The sequence below is a fragment of the Ips typographus genome, linkage group LG16 (genome assembly GCF_016097725.1).
Source record: "Ips typographus isolate SLU linkage group LG16, UJ_Ityp_2.0, whole genome shotgun sequence".
Lineage (NCBI taxonomy): Eukaryota > Metazoa > Arthropoda > Insecta > Coleoptera > Curculionidae > Ips > Ips typographus.
The window spans coordinates 9,584,002-9,604,043 of record NC_138437.1 but is presented as its reverse complement, the minus strand read 5'-3'; the positions used below and the strand labels follow the sequence as shown (position 1 = coordinate 9,604,043).

General features: G+C 34.8%; 1 protein-coding gene across 3 annotated transcripts in view; it reads left to right on the top strand.

The window, feature by feature from the left end:
- The first annotated feature begins 344 nt into the window (after positions 1 to 344).
- Positions 345 to 20,042, top strand: part of PlexA (plexin A) — a 74,445-nt gene continuing 54,747 nt past the window's right edge. Inside the window, exons 1-2 of one of the 3 annotated variants that reach the window (XM_081993469.1) lie at positions 345 to 658; positions 17,772 to 18,932. In XM_081993469.1, coding sequence (XP_081849595.1) covers positions 563 to 658; positions 17,772 to 18,932 — 1,257 coding nt within the window. In that variant the 5' untranslated portion in view covers positions 345 to 562. Of the gene's footprint in view, positions 857 to 17,771; positions 18,933 to 20,042 lie in introns of all 3 variants that reach the window. The other 2 variants (XM_081993471.1, XM_081993470.1) reach the window with 2 other exon arrangements.

The following is a 20,042-nucleotide window of genomic DNA, read 5'->3' as shown; positions in this document are numbered from 1 at the left end:
GAATAGCTAACTTTGCCCCAATTTAATCTTTCTCGTATCTCCTATAGTTTCTGAGATCCCAATGGTGAGGCTCGAATTTGAATTACCCTGTATATATATCTAACTTATAGTTCTCCTTAGCACATTTCTGAGATATCTATTCGATGAGAAATGGAGTTTGTTTGACCAACATAAAACGTCTTCTACTAATCCGCTAGTAAAAATTGAAGAATAAAAGTGAAGTTTGACAACACTGGAGAGAAAACATAAATGTAAAGCGAGTAAGAGAGTAAAGGCTGTGGCATTCTGAAAACAAGCTTGGACAAGCATGACAGGTAGGCGCTTGCGTCATGTAGGGTGGGGTATAGCCAATCTGGTTGGTCCCGAATGAGAAGGTTTTCATCCGAAGCGAAAACCGAATCAGTCTCGCGTTCACTGTCTGATTGAGGACTAGTCGTCTAGAAGTGTGACGTCGATTTAGTCATTAGACAGTTCTTGTTACTAACCTTAAATCGTGACAGGAATATAAACATTAGTGATAGTGAACAAAACCGACTGAGACACTTTAGTAAGGGCTTGTCGTATGAAAGTTAGACTGTCAACAAACCAAGTTTTAGTGGAAAAACGAATCCTAACCTCAACGCTTCGTACTTCGGTGGTTTTAAATGACTTTTTAGTGGTATGTTGGTATTTTCCTAAGTGTGTGTTGATGTTAATCGATGTGTTAGGCTCAAAACGTCAAAACAACCGGCGAATGTGTTTTTGTTTGCATTTTTTTTCAATCGAGAAGCAGTGTTGAAAAATAGTCTTTTTAGGCGCATGCCATGTGCTTTTACGTCCAATACCAGCGATAAGCCAAAAGAAGTCTCCTTCATAGGTAAAAAAACATCAAGTTTTCCCAATCTTAGATAGCTAGGTATAAAGTAGATGTTTTCAAATTTTTTGACAAAAAACAGTCTGCCGCTCTCAGCGCCACGCACCACGGTATGTCAATGGAACTACTCAAGTTAAAGGCTTTTACCAGACACCGCATTCCAAAGTCTGTCCGTGACTTTTATTATTTTCAACGTTATGGCCGGCCTTATGGTTCTCTTGCATGGTTTTTTTAGATTAGCACTGCCTTAAGACTGCTTTTTTAACCACGTACCCTTCAACTTTACAAAAAAAACTTGTTGTGTGGGCTTTGTTTCATAGATTGTAGGGTTAAATAAAACAGTGACAGTTCACCGAACGGCATTCCTGATGCATGCGTAGGTGTGTTCACGTTTTTCAAGCTTCGAATATCTTATTACCTTACAATCAATGTCTTATATATTACCACCATTTTGTTCTTTCTCATTATTAACTATATGTCTAACACGGTGTCATTCCATTACCAATACACCTACTCATTGCATCTTTAATCGCTAATTTTACATCAGGGTGACTGTTCAATTACTCATTAACGACTCTCTATATCTTATCTACCTACAACGTTAAACTTACTGTAATAATTGATTTTTTAAGTGCACACATGCAACTTTTAAGTCGTAGTGCCAATTTTGTTAAAACAACTTGTGGCAGTTACGTACGTTGTTCAATGATTATCAAGTATCACTGTACTTAAACTAATCTAAAGTTAGTTAATAAAACTTAATTAATGTAAATTAAAGCACGTTTAATGCAACAGTTACCCTGATAGAGCACCATAGAGTTTGTATTCAATTTATTGTTGTTGTGATTTTTGTATTGGAAAGGGTACTTATATGTCCGTAAGCTTTTTGCGTTTTAACGTTATATTAGTAGTTTCGAATTGTATTGAACAGGAAATGGTTTGCTTTAGATAGAGCACTGAATCCCTTTAATACACCACTTAAAACAAATGTCTACAATTATTACAATGAACAAATTTGTATCCCTACCAGGAATCAATGTTATGACTAATTTTTGTGGATGTATTCAAGAATTTCAGATTAGAACATAATAAAAATACATTACCTTGACTAACTGTTTAAATGATAGAGCATACTGGCCCTTTCAGTATTAAACTGAAGACTAATAATTGACAATCTTTTTCCAGACTGCTTTTAGTTATGCAATATTTTCTATGTCTTATTTTGTGCTTAAATTCGACCAACGCCATTCTCAGGCCAACCCCTTAAACTAGGTAACAACTACTCATTAAAGCATAAAAGGTGTTAAACTCTAACACTTGTCTTAACCATTTCTGACCTGTTCAAACAGGCTTTTTTTGTCCCTTGCCTTGCTTAAAATGAAAAACCTTACGGACATTTCTCTCTCTTATCTTACACTATAATATGCATGTTTGTAAATATTTATATTAATTGTGTGTTGCTTAATATATTGTGTGGTCTAAAAAAGTCCTTATTAACATCCTTTATCCTGCGCTAATCTTGGATATAAGAGATAATGAACTGAATTAAGTTATTGTCCAGTTCACCTGGATGTTCTACGTAAATCTGCGCTCATAAATTTATAATTGGGTATGAGAGCAGATGAACATTTAGTTTTACGTAGATCATCCAGTACTAACCTGTGGTTGGGGTTTACAGCTTTTCATATAGCGGTGAGTCAGATAATTCAAGTGAAAACAAGTAAGGGGGTTACATAATAAGCCTGACTAACACATACATAGGAGTTGTGCAATCAAGGACTTCAACAATTCACATTAAATTATCTATTCAAGAACAGTTGTTATTGATTCCAACTGTTATACTAGATCAGTTATAAAACGACCAAAATGTTGTTGCCAAAGATCAATATCAAGCAGGGCGTATTTATTTGTCCTTACAATTCTTTCTAACTCTATGTTAGAACCCGATTATGACAGAAATTAATGTCGGTTCGGACGATGTCGTTAGTTTTAAGAGGATCACACTTACACAAAGAATACGTGCGGTGGGGACTCTGCGAATATTAAATCGAAAGCGCAAAAAGTGGTCTCAAATTTTTCAGCATTAGAAAGGGACAGGTCATTTTCGGTCATTTTTTATTATCTTAGGCTTTGTGGTTTTCTAAGAGGATTTATTTAACCGGGAATTTGCTTTCGTTCAAATGACCATCGCAGCCTGTTTTCCATGGATTTTCGGTAAACAACCGACCTTTTCACGTTCAGTTTCGCACATAACCACCTAAGGGGACCCTTTTCATTTCGCACTCTTAATTGGTTTTCAATTAAAATACCGAAGGTTGCTCTCTGATTTTCTCACTATACGAAACATTTACTCTCTATGGTTGGCCCTTCCATGAATTAAACTGGTCTATACGTTTCTTTTCATGATTGGTTTTACATGACTAAACACAACAAAACACTATTAAGCCGGTCTGATGCTTAATATAGATATAAATGAGTAGATTACATTAATTGGCGATTTTCTGTTTACTTGGGCGTTTTGTTTAATGAACGTAACAACAATGCATCGGCAAAACGTGAATTAACGATAATCATTTTCGCATAGCCAAGCGGCAATTTTGGAAATGTAATTCGGGGATTTTAGCCTTGTTTCATTCAATTTCGATTCAAAAGCCCGGTCTAACTCTTAGTTAATACACTTACGTGTTTATATTTATCTCCGGCAACACATATAATGTAATTATGAAACCGTTACAAATTGTGATTTATTTTGACTTGGAATACAGGGTCTGTTTCATCCCCCATTAAGGCTCCTAAATCTAATTTTGCATACATTCATGGACAGTATTCTATACAGTAGGAACGACGCTAATTTCGAGAAGGATCTGTAAATGCTTTCCGGAATTTGCTTGCGTTCTTAAAATAATTTTCTTCCTAAAGAAGCTCATTCATTAACGCTTTAATTGTTTTTGTTTAAGTTTACCTACAATAGTCTATTACCAGTAAGGACGGCTGTTATTTGATTCTTCCTAGATGTTTCTTACAACACTTGTTATATGATAACAGTATGATTAACTTTCTTCTACCTTAATGCTAATCATATGTTTCCCAATTTTGTTCCCAAACCGGTAACTTCGTTATGGAGAAAACTTTTCTCTGAACGCGGTAGCTTAAAAATGCCAATTACACTTCGGCTTTAGCGCTCGTTCCCTAACATCTAAGGCTATAAAATTTAATTAGAATTCGTGAAACGCCATTTTAATTTATCAGTTAATTAAATATTTAAAAATTCCGTCTGGGAATATCACCCGATAATTCGATCTTTCGGTCTGCAACTATGAGTTTTCATTTTCCAATCACCTTTGATTGAGTGCTGAACAAATCAGGTTAAACTTAAGCTAAAGATTTCGGTATTTTAATGCGTCTGACTGATTGATTTCCATCAATCAATCAACAGTTGATCCTCTTTAAAGCTTCCATAATATTGACTCAGATGTGTATAAATCTATGTTTATTCTCAAATTCCACGTGGAAACCCAGTAAATCAATACTAACATCTTTTTCGTAACAACCCACTGAAGTAAAATATACCGCCCATTTACATTTAAAGGAGTTTATTACATATTCCCGTCTTACGTGGGTTTCTCTTTCTGTTAAAAAAATGAAAAAGGTTTGCCATAAAACCGTAAGGGAAGTAAATTTAAGTGAGATTGCTTATTTTCAAAATGATTTTTCGGTATGCGGAACTTATAAACATAAACCTCCCTCATATAAAGGGCGTGAAATAGAGTTTCCACGAGAACTTTCCAGTTCAGCTTCTTAAATCACGGCATTAAATTTTCACCTTTGCTATTTTGTAATTTTAAAACCACTTAATATAGTAGCTAGAAGAAACACGATTATTGCTAGACAAGAAAACCTTACTTTAGTGTCTGAACTAGTAACTGAGCTAGACAGATATAACTCTAGTTGCCTGTCTAGATTATTGATTAACTGAAACCAAGATAGAAGTAGATTATTAAATCTTGAGCATAGGAGAATGTTGTGAGGCTTGGCCTCCTATGGAAGGCTCAAAAATCAATCATCAATATAAGTATCAAATGACGTACTAAACCTCTTCAGAACGATATATTTGTCAACAGACTAATTGACGGATATGGGTTAAAAATGTTTGGTGCTTATTTTAATTAAAGATGCGTTCTTTTGCTATTTATAAACTCCAGATGGAGCCACTTGATACCGAAAATAGATACTGTTATCAAAACTTGCCGGAAGACTGCCTCACCATTTTGTTATCTAGAGGACTATTTTATCTAGAAGATAACGAACGCATCCAAACTAGCATTGTATTTCACAAATTAGTGGTTTAGCCGAGAAACAAAAGGCCAATATGCAAAATAGTTCTCGTTTAGTTCTAAGTTTAATATATCCGCCATACGGCGCAGTACTTAACATACATTTAAATGAGTTTTGTGAAGTTTGGGTGAAAATAATTCCGTTGTTTGTTATATGCATTTTTTATTTCTCTCTAGGTTTTAATAAAATTATATAAATGGGATTGGGTTAGTTTGGATGGATAGTGGAGGAGGAAAGATGAATGTGGGACTTTTCTTACTACTTGAACATGACCAGGCAATTTTCAAATTTGTTGGCATCGATTTTTGTATACAGAGGTTTTGCGGGATTAAATCCTACAATGTGGCTAGCTACTAGGCGATTTGCGTTAATCTTCTCGAATTAATTTGTTTGAATGAGTCGGTGAAATATCATATATCTTGGCAACGATTCAATAGTAATAATGCACTTGAAGCCATTTCCACATTGTTGCATTTTATGTATCGAAAATCTAAAATGATCAATTATGAACTGGGACCGTAAAAATCACGTACAGCGGGAATTTCTAATCCTCGGAATCAGAGAGACAGCATAAAAATCACGAATACGTGTGCGAACTCTTGCTCCAATTTCTATCAACATGCTGGAAATTGCTGCATTAGAGGAAGTATACAATCGGTATAAGGCTTCAATATGGCTCTTGCGAAGGATAATAACGAACTGTGTTAGCTTTAATAAGCAGCTGGTTTTACCCGGGTTCGTTAAAGGAAAAATCATTCTCTTCACTTTATAATGTGTTCATTAAACTGGAATATGTCCCTCAAGTTTAATTTATTTTCAATTTATCTCTGATGGGGGTTAACACACCCATCTAGTCATGGTCCTACTTATTTCACTATTTCGGATACCTACATTTTCTCGTCGTTTGACACCCTGTATTAGAATTATGATACACAATAACAAAGGCCAACGTAATACCTTAAAAGTGTTCACTCTCCATGGGCTAATATAACCCGTAATTGCCGTCGTAATTACCAGGTTGCACGAAATATTCTTAAGTATCCATCACTTTTAAAGTCGAATTTTACTTTTTAATCTTCTTTTAAAACAACACTGAACACTAATAGCTATATGAGCTGCTCTAAGAACTGGTTTTTGTAACGTGGGATTAATCAACGTTTGAGTATTGATAATCACTGATCAAAGTGGAAGGTTTAAATTGATTAAGTAATATTTTTAGTACATTCTGTACTTATACAACCTTTTTTTCAAACTGACAAAAAACAGTCTTATATAAAATGATCTGATTGATCGATGGGCAAAGAACAAAATGCCAGCGGACGTTAGTGCTGCTTTTAACAGGGCTGATGCCATTTTCGAAGGTAAAGTATACGGCAATTACTAGACTGTAAAAATAATTGCCGCTCCCATTAGAAACAAATTGCTTTGGCTCTTTCTGCAACGTTGAATTTTACTGTAATGATGGTACATATTAAAATGAATTTGATATCAAAGTTATGCCGAGGCTTCGTTCCAAAAATTCCGTCGGACGCCATTGCAAATCGCTCATCATTCCGACGATTTAAATTACTGATACTATTAATTAAGCCAGTGGGTTCTAGAACCCAAAAGTGGTTTTAATAGTCACTATTATCCTATGGACCGTGAACAACTTTAGGACAATAACCGTCCTTCAATTCGGTCGGTTATTTTTTGCTTGGTATAAGGCTTAATTATGACAGAAGGTCGTGCATGTATGAAAGTAATCAAAACAAATCCCTAGTATCAAAAGACAAATAAACAGGGTCAATTAACTATACTAATGAGTCATTGATAGCATTGTTTGTTACCGAGAGAATGACAAGATTACAGTGCGACTTCTAAAGATTCCTAAAATAGAACTTGTGATATCAATATCAACAAATTTTATTTTGTTGAAGCAAATTTCAATTAGGAACAAGACACTTTTGCTAAGTTAGCATAATTAGGAGATGATTTAACACTGGCATTTAGTGCACAGATCTAATATAGGTATACAACACTACGATAGAGAGCTTGTTTCTTAAGCACACAAAATGGGAATGTGTTGTTACGAAAATTCCCCTTTCGTGTTAGAGCAAGTAAATAATGATTATGCACATTTAAAGTGGGTTTGTAAACATTTTAACACATTTTTGTTTACAAAATTTCAAGTGGCCAGGGAATTTCATTTAATATTAATCATAATTTATTCCGCCGACACTTGAAGGCTAAAACAGCAGGGTCGTGCATAAAACTTTAATAAAATTCCGAAACAAAAGCTAATAGTTTTGGAGTTATGACGCCTTGCAAGGGATATATGGCCGGAGTTATCAAAGAACATAAAATATTCAGTGGCTGATGAATTTTCAATTGGTCTCCCCTTAATGGCCGTATAGCATTTGTGGCATGTTGCGGTTCAGGAAATTCATTCCAGAATGGAGTTTGCCTTCCATATAGGTGGACCAATTCCAGGCCTATAATGGGACCTTTTCCTTCCCGTTGATGGCCGCTTGCCATTACTATACTTAACCGAAATACACCATTTTCTACTAAATTCTCTTTCTTATTGTTATCTTGGCTTTAAGAGGTTTTACTAAACTAAATCAAGCTCTCTTCATAATAATCTGTGTTAATGTTTTATTCAATATGTCAAAAGTGGATATAGTGTCAGTGGAATTTTATTAGATAATACTTTCTAGTAAAATTCACAAAAAACATTAAATACATATTTAAATTCCGCTTTAAAAAGTCATTTAACCTAAATACGTCAATTTTAACAACTAACGTATTATAGTATTTCCTAACGTAACGTAAACTGAGGAAGAAAAAATGTTTTTGTACATTCCTCTCGGTCTTTAAACGATATTAATTTGTCTAAAAAAGCCATTTAAACTGTACTCAGTCATGCTTGTCTGACTTGCTCAAGCGTATATTATTTTACAACAAGAGGTTCTATTTCGATGTGGAACATTTTTGGGGAAAATAATCAAATTTCTTCATAAGTTGAAAACGATCCAGGAGTCAGATTATATGGTTTATGGCGGGGTGACACGCATAGCGAAAACTGAATAATTTCGTGAAGGAATTCGAAAGAACACATTTATAATTACTTGGGTAAAGCGTCACAAAAACTGACATTGATTTTTTAACGGAATATTATACATTCTTATATAATTGTAGGTCATTTTGTGTATAAGTTAGAAGAAGTCCTTCAAGTGTTCCGATTTTACAGTGCAGTAAGTAAGTAAGTCGACTTGATTGTGAGGCGTGAAAGGACACCCAAAATTCAAGTAATGCAATAATCTAACCAAATGGTTTTCTGGGTTAAGAGGGTACCACAATATCCGCCCTTTAGTACGTTGACTTATTAAACGTAGGCTTGGTAATATTTCCAAGTTGTCTACCGGACTGTTATTTGTTAACCGGTATAATTTTTTTAGTCGTCAACTGAGTGTGTGTTAACGTTCTTGGCTTTAATAGGCCAAGAAAATTATTAAACGAGCGAGAACAAATTTCGTAGGCTAGTTTTTGCCGTAATAATAGAAAATTACTTCATTACCAAATGCTAAGAAAGGAAATGATACTTAAGTGGTTTGGAGTTTCAAGAACGTAATTTAACTAGGACAATTAATAAAATTTTCAATATAAAGAGGAAGTTTGCGAGAACCATAGAAATCGTTTAAAACCCGAATAGGATAGAAATAACCCCTAATTCTCAGAAATTGTCTTCTCTATATCATCTGGTCAGCAATTTTAGTGTTTCTTACAGTTGGGCTTTCCGACTATAAAAGTCAGTTCTGCTTCTCGGATTTAATAAAATCTAGTAAAGGCCCCCAAAATAAAGACCTAACTGTTTCATATGGTTATTTGGGCCATTAATTCTGTCGTCCCCGTCTTCAGAAAACTACCTCTTTGTATGGACGCAATACAAACCCTTAAATAAAAAGGTTTCATAGGTACTCTGGAGTGTTTTAAAAAAGGACGTTTTATTACTCCAGACCCACATTTCGTATGACTTTGTCATCTCAACTTGAACGTATTTTCCTCTCTGCTCTGTTGATTTTGATTTTAGCGATTCAACGAACGTTGTATCGTTAATGATGCGAAAAAATATAAATCAACCCAGATCCATTATTGCCATTACTTAATATAAAAACATACCGGTTATGGCAATATTGCGTAGAAGCTTGTCAAACGTAATAAAGTATTTAGTAGACTTTTGCAACAAACCAACAATATAGCCCCAAACTATTCACTAGTTTATTACCTAAAAATTGCTCTTCTGTCAGTCAATAATTCATTTTACCAATTGCCTAGTGTAATTAGAGCGTCAATGGTGACAAAGATTAATTCAATCGGACAGTTGAATATAAAAAAAAAAGCGACAAATTGTACTTTTGATCCAGCAAATCCAAAAGTTGTTAATGGATTTCCCCAATTGCAAATACTACTCCGGGCAACTCATCCGCCAATCCGCAAAATATAATTAACTAACTAAACGCTATTGACGGACTTCATGTTCATAAACTTTACTAAATCTGAAGCCGATGAAGTTGTATTAATAAACTGACCAAAGCAGCATCAAACGAAATTTTAAACGGACATGTTTGGTTCAGAATATATGTATTTTGAATTTCACCAAACGCAGAATTAATTATTTTTAACGCGGCCTGATTTAATATTCATTGGGCCATGTTATAAATAATTAAATTTTCAATCGCGACCAGTTTTTCAACAAAATTGACGGATCTCTTTCCAACATCCCCCAAACTCCCTGCATCTGTGCAGATAGTGACTAAATTCAATAACATCCATAAAGCAACCGCAACACCTTATCGTTCGTGTTTATTTAGTACGAAGCGGATTTGCCATTTACACAAATCCGTTATAATAAATATTCTGTCAACTTTTTTATGAATCGCCTTCAATAACTCCTCATGCTTCTCCATATATTTTAGGAATAAATCGTCGATCAACTTACCCCTTGAACGACCGCATGCAAAAAGGATGACAAATTGGGTTGGTTTCGTTCAATGCTATTCCCAATAAATGAACAAAAAGTCAGGTTTATTTGTTTAAATTATTTCACTGAAGTTACCTCAATGCGGAAATCAAAAATATGTTTTACAATAACAAAAAATTGGTCTCATAACTTGTTGGTTTGTTTTTCAAGGTTCAGAACCTTTTTTACCTAAATTGGATTCCTCATTCCTGGTAACTTTACATTGCTTTGTTCGTTTAGGTATATAGCGTAAAATCTTCTACGTTTTAGCCTTTCAACCTGTTAAAATAGCCCTACAGACCAGAATCCCAGAAAAGTCGGTGTCTTAACAAGGTTTCTTAGCCAGAAGCAATCTTACTACTGAAATAGTCTTCCAAACCAGAATTTAAAGATAATAGTTCTTACTGAAGTTATGGTTTTTAGGTCAAAAGTAGTTTTTAAAGCCACTGAAATAGCTATTCATGCCAGCAGCAGTTGTCAAACTGATTTTTGTCTTAAAGTTGTTTGGATATCACTCAATTGATTCAGAGATACCTTTATTTGATAAATGAGAAAGTTTGTTTTCCATTTGTGGAGCTATCCTACGGTATAAAAACTATTATTGGTTGGTCAAATTTTTCGGCTTCTGCAAGGCTTCAAACTTGACTAATGATTTAACGAAGTTTGACCATTATCCTTGTACACTCATTCATTTGATCTGGAATAACCTTCTTATTTGACTTGAAGAAAATCTTTTTTAAAAAAGATCCTTTCAATAAAACATAATCGAAATTGTAAAAATTCCATCACTATTTACCCTATGTTGCATTTTAAAATAATTTAAAATTTGTTTTTTGATCATGAGGCACATCTCCCACTGCAATGCAACATTTATCAATTTTCCTTTATTATATTTTGCCCCGCAAATCCGGAAAAAGTAAATTTTATTATAGAGACGCAGAACAAATACTAATTTTGCGTTTTTTTTTTGAGGGGTAGAGGAAAAAATGAATTTGTTTGATAAGTTGTAGTATTCTGGGATGCTTCCTGGTTTCCCCGCTTTTCTTTATGCTTTACCGAGGCCTACGCCTAACATTGCCCCACATAATCTCAATTAGGGGCTGCGTAAATTTAATTTTTTCCTCTCCTATGTAGGAAGGCTCCCTTTAGTCATGAATCACTTAACGTAACCGAAAAGAGGGAACATTCGGATCGTACAATTTGTATTACCTGCGTGTTTTACTGTTACCCTCATTTACTTGCGGAGTTTGTTTGTCTTTGCCTCGCAATTACCACTGATGTTTAATATGTTAGACTGTGCAGAATAACATAATACGTAGTTGTTGAAGTTTCCTCATTTCGGCCAGAGTCTTGGATATATACAGTCGGAGGGGTTTTGAAGTTTTCTTTGATTTTCATGGAGAATGGAAAATCCATAAACGAAGCTGTGCAGGCGAGCCCCGAGCAATCCACAAGTTGTGTAGGAATTTACTTCGGAAGGCCATTTTATTAAACTGAGACTTAAACAATACGGCAGTTTATTTGTGCTGGGTTTTGGAAATTGTAAAAGTTAAAATACTCAGAAATCTAGTGTAATTGTCGTATACTTCTATACTCGGATAAAGAAAAGAACGACCTGTCGTTTGCATAATCTGATACTTACATCGGACATTATTATGCTCCGAGTCATCTTTCTTCCATTTAAGGCAAAACTTGTTTGAACTTCTCCCAGAAATATAATAAGGGAGTATTATCATCTTCAGCACATGTACACGCAGTGGTGCTTGTTTGATTTCCTTGTTGATTTCAAGTACCAAATTGTATAATGCAAGTGTCTAAATTATATTCCGGGAATGTTGAGTCTCCTGTTATACTACTCTTATGGTATTATCAGCAAAGTTTAATAAACGCTAACTGTAGTCGCGATGCAAAAACTGTAATATTCTAACAACGTGCAGCGCTTCTATACGTTACCCATCTACTCGAAATATTGCATGAAATATGAATATAAAGGTCCGCAAATTTGCCCTACGCCACTATAATCGTAACTGTACTTTCTGGGTTGAAATTACAATTTCCATTAATGCATTCCGCGTTTTCATAAGAACATGGTCAAGGAAGTATTCACGTTTAAATGATGAGCTTGACCTAGGTTCGAAGAACCATATGGCGAACTGATGTTTAGGTTAATAAGGTACTGGTTCGTATGTCGGGGCCTTTGCGGTTTTGAACCGTTCCACTGATTTGTAATCGCGTAACTACAAATAATACACCAAAACTACAATTTCTCACTTAACTTCCTGTTTACAACACCCTGAATAATGTCCCAATTGTGTATATTTGTAACTTCAAATTGCTTTGAAAGTTCAAAGTCGTGTTCAAGTAATTTTGTGCTCCGGAATGCATTCTTCATAAAGTTCCTCGTATTTGATTAGTTCTCTAGGTCAACGCTATACACACAACGCAACCTTAAAATCCTGTCTACTTGAGTAAAATTTCTAAACCTTCCCTAGTGCAATAATTTTTCTACACCCCATTAACTTACAACTGGTTTTAAAAGGCCTGACCGGACATCGAAAAGATATTCCATTAACATTCTTGTATATGACTTGAAACGACTTGAGTATTGACTCATTCAATTGTTAAATACAAACTTCCTTCAAAACCTTTGGTAAGCAGGTTCGAGTCCGAAAAAGCACACACTTTTCCCTAAGGTAAATATTTAGTCGGGTAAGCTGTGTGAGGTATTTGAAGTCAGAGTAGAACCTATTTATTTTTACAACAATCAACTCTTATTCTTCTCATTAGCTTGTGGTTTGTAGAAGTGTTTTTCGGGTCTAAATTGAGTCAGTAAACATTAAGGTAATATTATAATAGATATTGGTATTTACACATCATTTAGTTTACTTTAGATCTTCGGTCGGTGTTTTCTTTGTATAATTGGAAATTTCTAACCAGTGTCTTAGCATTCTTGATAATATAAGGTATTTGAAAATTTGACTAATCCTAATGAACTGCGTTAAAATACTGAAAAATTACTCGAAAATTCTGTTTAAGACTCTTAAAAAGTCGAAGTTTATATTTTGCTTGGAAATGATTTAAAATGTGGGGATTAATTCGACCCGGCACCTACGCAGCTGAATTTGGCCAGGAAGCTTTCCAGCAAAGCCCCCGACAAAGCCGACTTAGGTAATTTTCGAAACGTTGGGAACATAAGAGCTTTTAAATTTAAAAATAATAAAGGCTTTAGGGGTAAGTTTTCTTAAAGGGTGTAACCCAAAGAAATGTTTCGGTTTTCTTTTAGGTCACAAAGCGCGGTAAACATTTTATTGATGTTTTGAAAAGGAACTATTTTCACACTTTTTAAACACCTTAAAGGGCTGTCAACCATATAAATTGATACCCAAGAATGTCATGGTTTTTACTTGCATAAAGAAATTTAAAATGAGTTTGGTTGAAGTTTATTTATTTATTTATTTATTTAGGTACACTTTACAAAAACCCTAGGGGGTACTTACAAGTAAAGGAACAGTTGAGCTAAAACAGTAGCTCATAAGGTAACAAAATAGCTTTCAAATCGCTTAAGGTAACAAACAGAATATCTGGTATCACATTAGTAGAGATCAGCTCATTGCACTGTAAAGTCATATCGCTGAGGGGTGAAGCCACAGACCTATTATCAACATAGAAAAGGCTGGGGGATAAAATTCTTAAATTAACTTTAGGAACTTTGAAGTTTATATAATTAATCAGATCACAGCCAGAATATTTAGTGTTATTTACAATGTGGTAGTTGACTGAACTGTCAACTTTCTTACACAAGTTTCCATAAATACGCAATCAAGAGATTGCACGTTCACCCAATCGATACGGTCTTGTATCAATTGAACTTCCCTGTATCTGCTGCAATTACTCGCTGATAATCTGTTAGCAACCGTAAGAAAACCAAATTACAATTCCGACTTGACAAATTTGGAATATTCATATAGATTTTCAAGGAGTGTGCCAACATCCGGGTGATCGTAAAAGTGAAAGGCTGTCTGCGTATGAATTAAGTAAGTAAAGTATTTAAACAGACAGACGTTTAATATCCGGCCATATTCTCTCGATAATTACTGTAACAAAAGTCACTACTGTTGTTATCAACACTAACAAATAAAAAATAGAATGGTAATCGACCAAAAATAAACCAGTGGCACTCCTAGCTGACGACACACCAAGAGATGTCACATAAGTCATTCACTGTATAATTAATATGAGAAACACCAATCTTTAGTATGATCGAATACGTCTACATATATACATAATATTACAGTGTGCAAACAAAATTTTTTCACTGAATATTAATGTTATTTAACATTTTCATTCAGGTAGTTAATTAAAGGAGTTCAGTAAAGTCTCGAGAGTAACTGGTTAATATAATAATTGTCTTCCTCTATTTCCACTCAACTAATTATGTACCTCAATTCATAAAGGTTTAAAATTGCTAGTGCGTTTAAAGCTGATAGGATTTGCAATATTGATGGTTGCTGATTAAATTTTAATATTTATCACTTTCAGGTCCGGCCCTAATGGGCTAAACGCTGAAGATTTATCACTGAAAAATGGATTCGCAGGGATTACGTGCCTGTTTTAATCCGATAGAAGGGGTTATTGAATATACAATTTAAACGCATTTCTCGATATAACTACACCTGGCTCATCTTTTCCACCATATTGCTTCGATTCTAATTAACGGGCTTTTGTTTATTCCGCAAAAACTCGCCAATAAAATTTGTTCAAGCACCATTCGAAAATACTCAAAACCATAAAGGAAGAACAGTGTTGACCTGGGTTACAGGTTACAGCTTTCCATTATTAGCACAACGGACAACGAATAGAAACTCGTAAAAAGTCAATTTATTATCAGCGGAATTAGGTTGATGAATTTGTAAACTTCCTATTTTAAAATTAAATTTCCGACCCCAGGTGAACAAATATAATGCATGGAAAAGTAATTGTCTGATATATGATCCAGCCGATTTGCGTATCTCTAATTATTTTATTAAATGCAGGATTTAATGTCAATTTAAATCGGTTCATTTCCTTATTATTATTTCCAAAAATAGATTTTGTGTCAAAAATATTATTTAGGTAGATTATTGAATATGAGTAACGGTTAAATTGCCTGCAGTTTAGTAAAACATTTTGTGATTTGGAATTTGTTTATTAACCGTACTCAATCTACTGTACTTTAAACAATACAAATAGTGAATGGTTAATTGTCCTAATAAACCTATCAAAAATGCTAAGTAATTATAGTTTTGCAAATTACGTCATCGTGATGTCATATTCACTCTGATCGTTCTATGGAGTATCAAAATGAATATGGTCCTTATTTCACTTCTGTGCAATGCGATATTTCTGTCCACCGGTGGGCTGCTATTTTGATACGCCAAACGCATCTTTTTGGTTTGAAAATGTATGTTTTTGCGGTTATTATCTCTAAAAATTTAGATTTTAGCTCTTTCTAAAAAAAATCTCAAACTTGATAATAAGGATAGATATTGCTGCTCCTTTCAAAATGGTATTCTAAATGTATTTCTAGAGATTTGTTGTAGCCTAGGTCAATGTAAAGTTTAACTAATATTTCAATGCTAATTTTAGAGTTTAAACTTTCGAATAAAGATTAAAGCTAAACTGACCCTATTCAACTGATCTAAGCCTTTCTAAAATACACCATTACCAACTGACATATTTTTAATTGCAATAATATTTTGCGCTTTAATTTCCTTTCCTTAACATAATTTGGTCACAAAAGCTCATAGATACACTTCCTAGTAGGTTATATAAATTCACAGCCAAAGCAAATAGACGTAACTAACCACTGTAAGCTTTAATGTCTATCTTGTTCCATGGCAAATTTCTATTGAATGGATGAGTCGATCGTTAAATGTTTAAATAAATAATTGGTATTTTGAAATAAATTTATCGTTCTAAATTAGTGCATAATGCAAAGTTCCTAAGCATGGAATTTGCATTTGAAATGACTCGTTTATAACAGGATCGCTTTCATACTTATTTCGATAAAGCTAAAGTCGAAGATCTAAACAACCTTGATACTTATTTTAAGTCGACGAGTGACGTCGCAAGCTGTGGTTTACCATATCCCATTATCCTCAATATTATTGTTATTAACATTCTGGTTTTGTGGTTGGATGATAATCCGACACCTTCCTCCAATTAATCAAGATTATTTACATTTTTTTTCTTTTATTGATTGTGAGTTCCTTTCTAGTGAAGCCGACTTTTTAGGGTCGAAATTTCTTTTATTGATACTGATGTGTTTGAGTGCAATATTACTGAAATGTGGACTTTTGGAGACTTACGCGGCTTAAGAGAACTTGACCTAAATACTGGCAATAAAAGAAGAAAATCACCTGACTACACACCACAGTCAGTAAATTACGAAATTCCTGGACTTTTCTTTCCCATTTCCTTTAATCGTTATATTTCTTCCGTAGACATTATTAAGAGGATAGCCGCGGATTTTGGGTCGTTAATTTTTAAGGATTTGCTTTTTTCAGTAGCGTTATCCACTTGAGTCAGCAATTGAGTTTATGGTGAAATGTATTGGAGTTATAAAAGAAGTTAAGCAACTCAAAGCGAGGAAATTGCTTCACTGGCAAAGGTGTCCTTCAGTGGAAAGACGATCCCTATGACCGGTCACTTTCAGTTATTTACAACTCACTTAACAACTTAAAACGCCTTAAAAGCTGTGCTTTGATATTCAAAGAACCGGGTTCAAAAATAATCCGCTGGCTTTTATACACATTTATTTGAGCGTTTTGCATGTATTTCGACTTTATCACAAAGTTTCCGATTGAAAAAGTTACCGTCTCGATTACATCCCTTTTAAAATTCAACGTCACCACCAAATTATATTGAATTTTCATCCCGAAATTCCGATTGCCAACGCCAACGTACTGGCTATAATATTTATGGCAACGCTTATGAGTTTATTATGCGAGCAAAAATCATTTACTAGGAAACTATAGAGGGTAAATTTCATTACCCGGAGTTGATCATAGAGCAATGAGCTCCGGTTTTAATCGAACAGCTTTATGCATTACCAAAGTAAATATGGTTAATAATTACCATCCAACAGAAAAGTTCGTTGTTTCATTGTACCTCCACTTCACACAAATTATCCGAACGCAATTAAACTCCATTTCACCGCATATTTATTAGTATTTTAATATATCGGCAGATAAAACAAACACAGTAGATTTTTAATTCTTATCTTAATACCATTAAAATGCCATTCAAACTGGTGCTTGGGTTCCACCTTAGTTGCCACTTAATTCTAGACACAACATGGTGATTCACTGCTCCTTGCTTTCAACTTAAAAATAGAAAGTTTGCTAATAAGTTGGTACAAGAAAAATGTTTTGTTACGAAAAGATTAGATTGCACCACTAATCAACTTACACCAAATAGATTTGCATACTAAAGTATCTAAAATACCATTAAGGTATCAATGTTTGTGGTTGCAATTAGTTAATTTATCTGAAATCGAGCAAATTAATATTCTAAATCGCATTTTTTCTTTTTTGTTTCCAGTGTCCCAATGACGTGAAAGTGAAGAATAGGGGTGCCGCCGCCATGACGCGGACGTCGCTGATTGCTTCTTGCGTGATGGTGGCAGCAATCGCCCAGGTGATCGCTGCCGCCTCTCCGACGAATATCGTTCGAACCTTCACAGATAAGGAATACAAAACGATCTTCAACCATCTGGTGGTGGATAAAAATACAGGTCGGGTGTACATCGGGGCTGTTAACAGACTGTACCAACTATCTCCAGATTTGGAACTGGTGGTCTCGGAGGTGACAGGACCCAAGATGGATTCGGACGATTGTTCAGTGTTGGAATGTAACAATGCCAAGAATAAGAAGCTTACAGATAACGTGAACAAAGCTCTCGTGATTGATTACTCGGTCACTAGATTGATAGCTTGCGGTAGTTTATTTCAAGGCATTTGCTCCGTGAGGCCGTTGCACAACATTTCTGATGGAGCTATTGAAATAAGAGAAGCTGTGGTACCCAACAACGCTACGGCATCCACAGTTGCCTTTATAGCTCCAGGTCCTCCAAATCCTCCAGTATCCCAAGTGATGTATGTTGGAGTGACTTTTACGCTAGGCTCCTACCGATCAGAGGTACCAGCAGTGAGTTCAAGATCGTTAGACAAAGACAGAATGTTTGCTATTGCCCAGACGGCAGTGACTACTGGGACCAGAATGTTTGTCAATTCTTTAGCTAGAGAACGTTACCCGATTACGTATATTTACGGATTTGCTTCTGAGGGTTTCAGCTATTTTCTCACCACCCAAATGAATAGCACCACCGTGACAAGTCCATTTATTAGCAAATTGGTGCGCGTGTGTCATGACGACGAAAACTATTATTCGTATACGGAAATTCCTATAAACTGTACGAATGGGGACAAGGACTATAATTTAGTTCAAGCAGCTTATGTGGGGAAAGCTGGATCGGATCTAGCGTCTGATCTAGGAATCACCGCTCAGGACGACGTACTGTTCGCAGTCTTCAGCCAGAGCGATCACATTACCAGTAATAAACCTTCAGACTATTCAGCTCTTTGTGTCTACTCCCTTAAATCCATCAGAAGAAAATTCATGCAGAACATCAAAACTTGCTTTAGTGGAAAAGGACAACGGGGACTTGATTTTATATCTCCAAGTCATCCATGTGTATTAACGGTAAGTCTTTTTTGTATTCTATGCCATGTTCTTTTGATTGAGTCATAATAATAGTCAGAAAAGCAGATGTTTAGTTTTCACAACAAGTTTACGTTTCGACCACTATTTGTGGTCATCTCCTGAACCCTGGACTGTAATTAAAAAAAAATCATCCTTGCGTAATTCAAGGTTGAAAACGTGTGAACTCTTTTAAAGTATGGTTTCCAATTTAATGGTCCTATAATGATATTTTATGGTTGTATCAATTAAAGGGTAATACTAGAAGCGAGGATTTTTTGAAGCTGCAAGTGGCAAAACAGGTTCTTTTCCTAATTGTAACTTGGAGCAAAGTGTAGGCCTTTTATTAATTACGGTACAACTTACATTAGGAAAGGCAGTTTTCCCTCAAGGAGTTGTGTTTCTGAGATTTTTAACTGCATACTTTAAAATTCCTGTAAATTCCCACTTTCGAGGTACTATTATAATTTACCGAAATAATGCGCTTTTTAAGTCCCAACGTTCATAAAGAGTTTATGTTCATTATCGGGTAAACTACAGGTGTTCGTAAATCCTTAGCCCACTTGGTGCGTTTAAAAGCTATTATTCAACCATTAGAGAATATTTTATGAGGCACACAAGTATATTACACCTCCGTGTGTTTCCGTGAAAAATGTTCTGAAATTGATATTGGGACTTAATGTAAAAATCAATCTTTCAAATTAATAACGGCGATTTGAAGTTACTGATTACCTATTTAAGTTCAAGACGTATGCAGTATTACATAGATCGTGATAATGAAGTATGTATATAAAACTAAAAAAAATTATCAAACAATTTCGTGGTTGAGTGAACTTGCGCCTTGAAGTATGTAATGTGGTTGTTTACTTCCCAAAACGGTATATGGTTACCAAATATGATCCGGGTTTAACATTGTATACGCTATTAACAGAGTGATAACGAGATTTTCATATTGGGATGGTTTTGATTGAAAGGTAAAAAATTGTCTAGTTGCGCAAACAAGCGTATTAATTTCCGTTCGAATTAAAATTCTGGATGTTTTTCGTCGCGGTATTAAATTAGCCGGTTTTTTTTTTAAGTTGAGCATACGTGAAATTCAATTACGCAGAAATT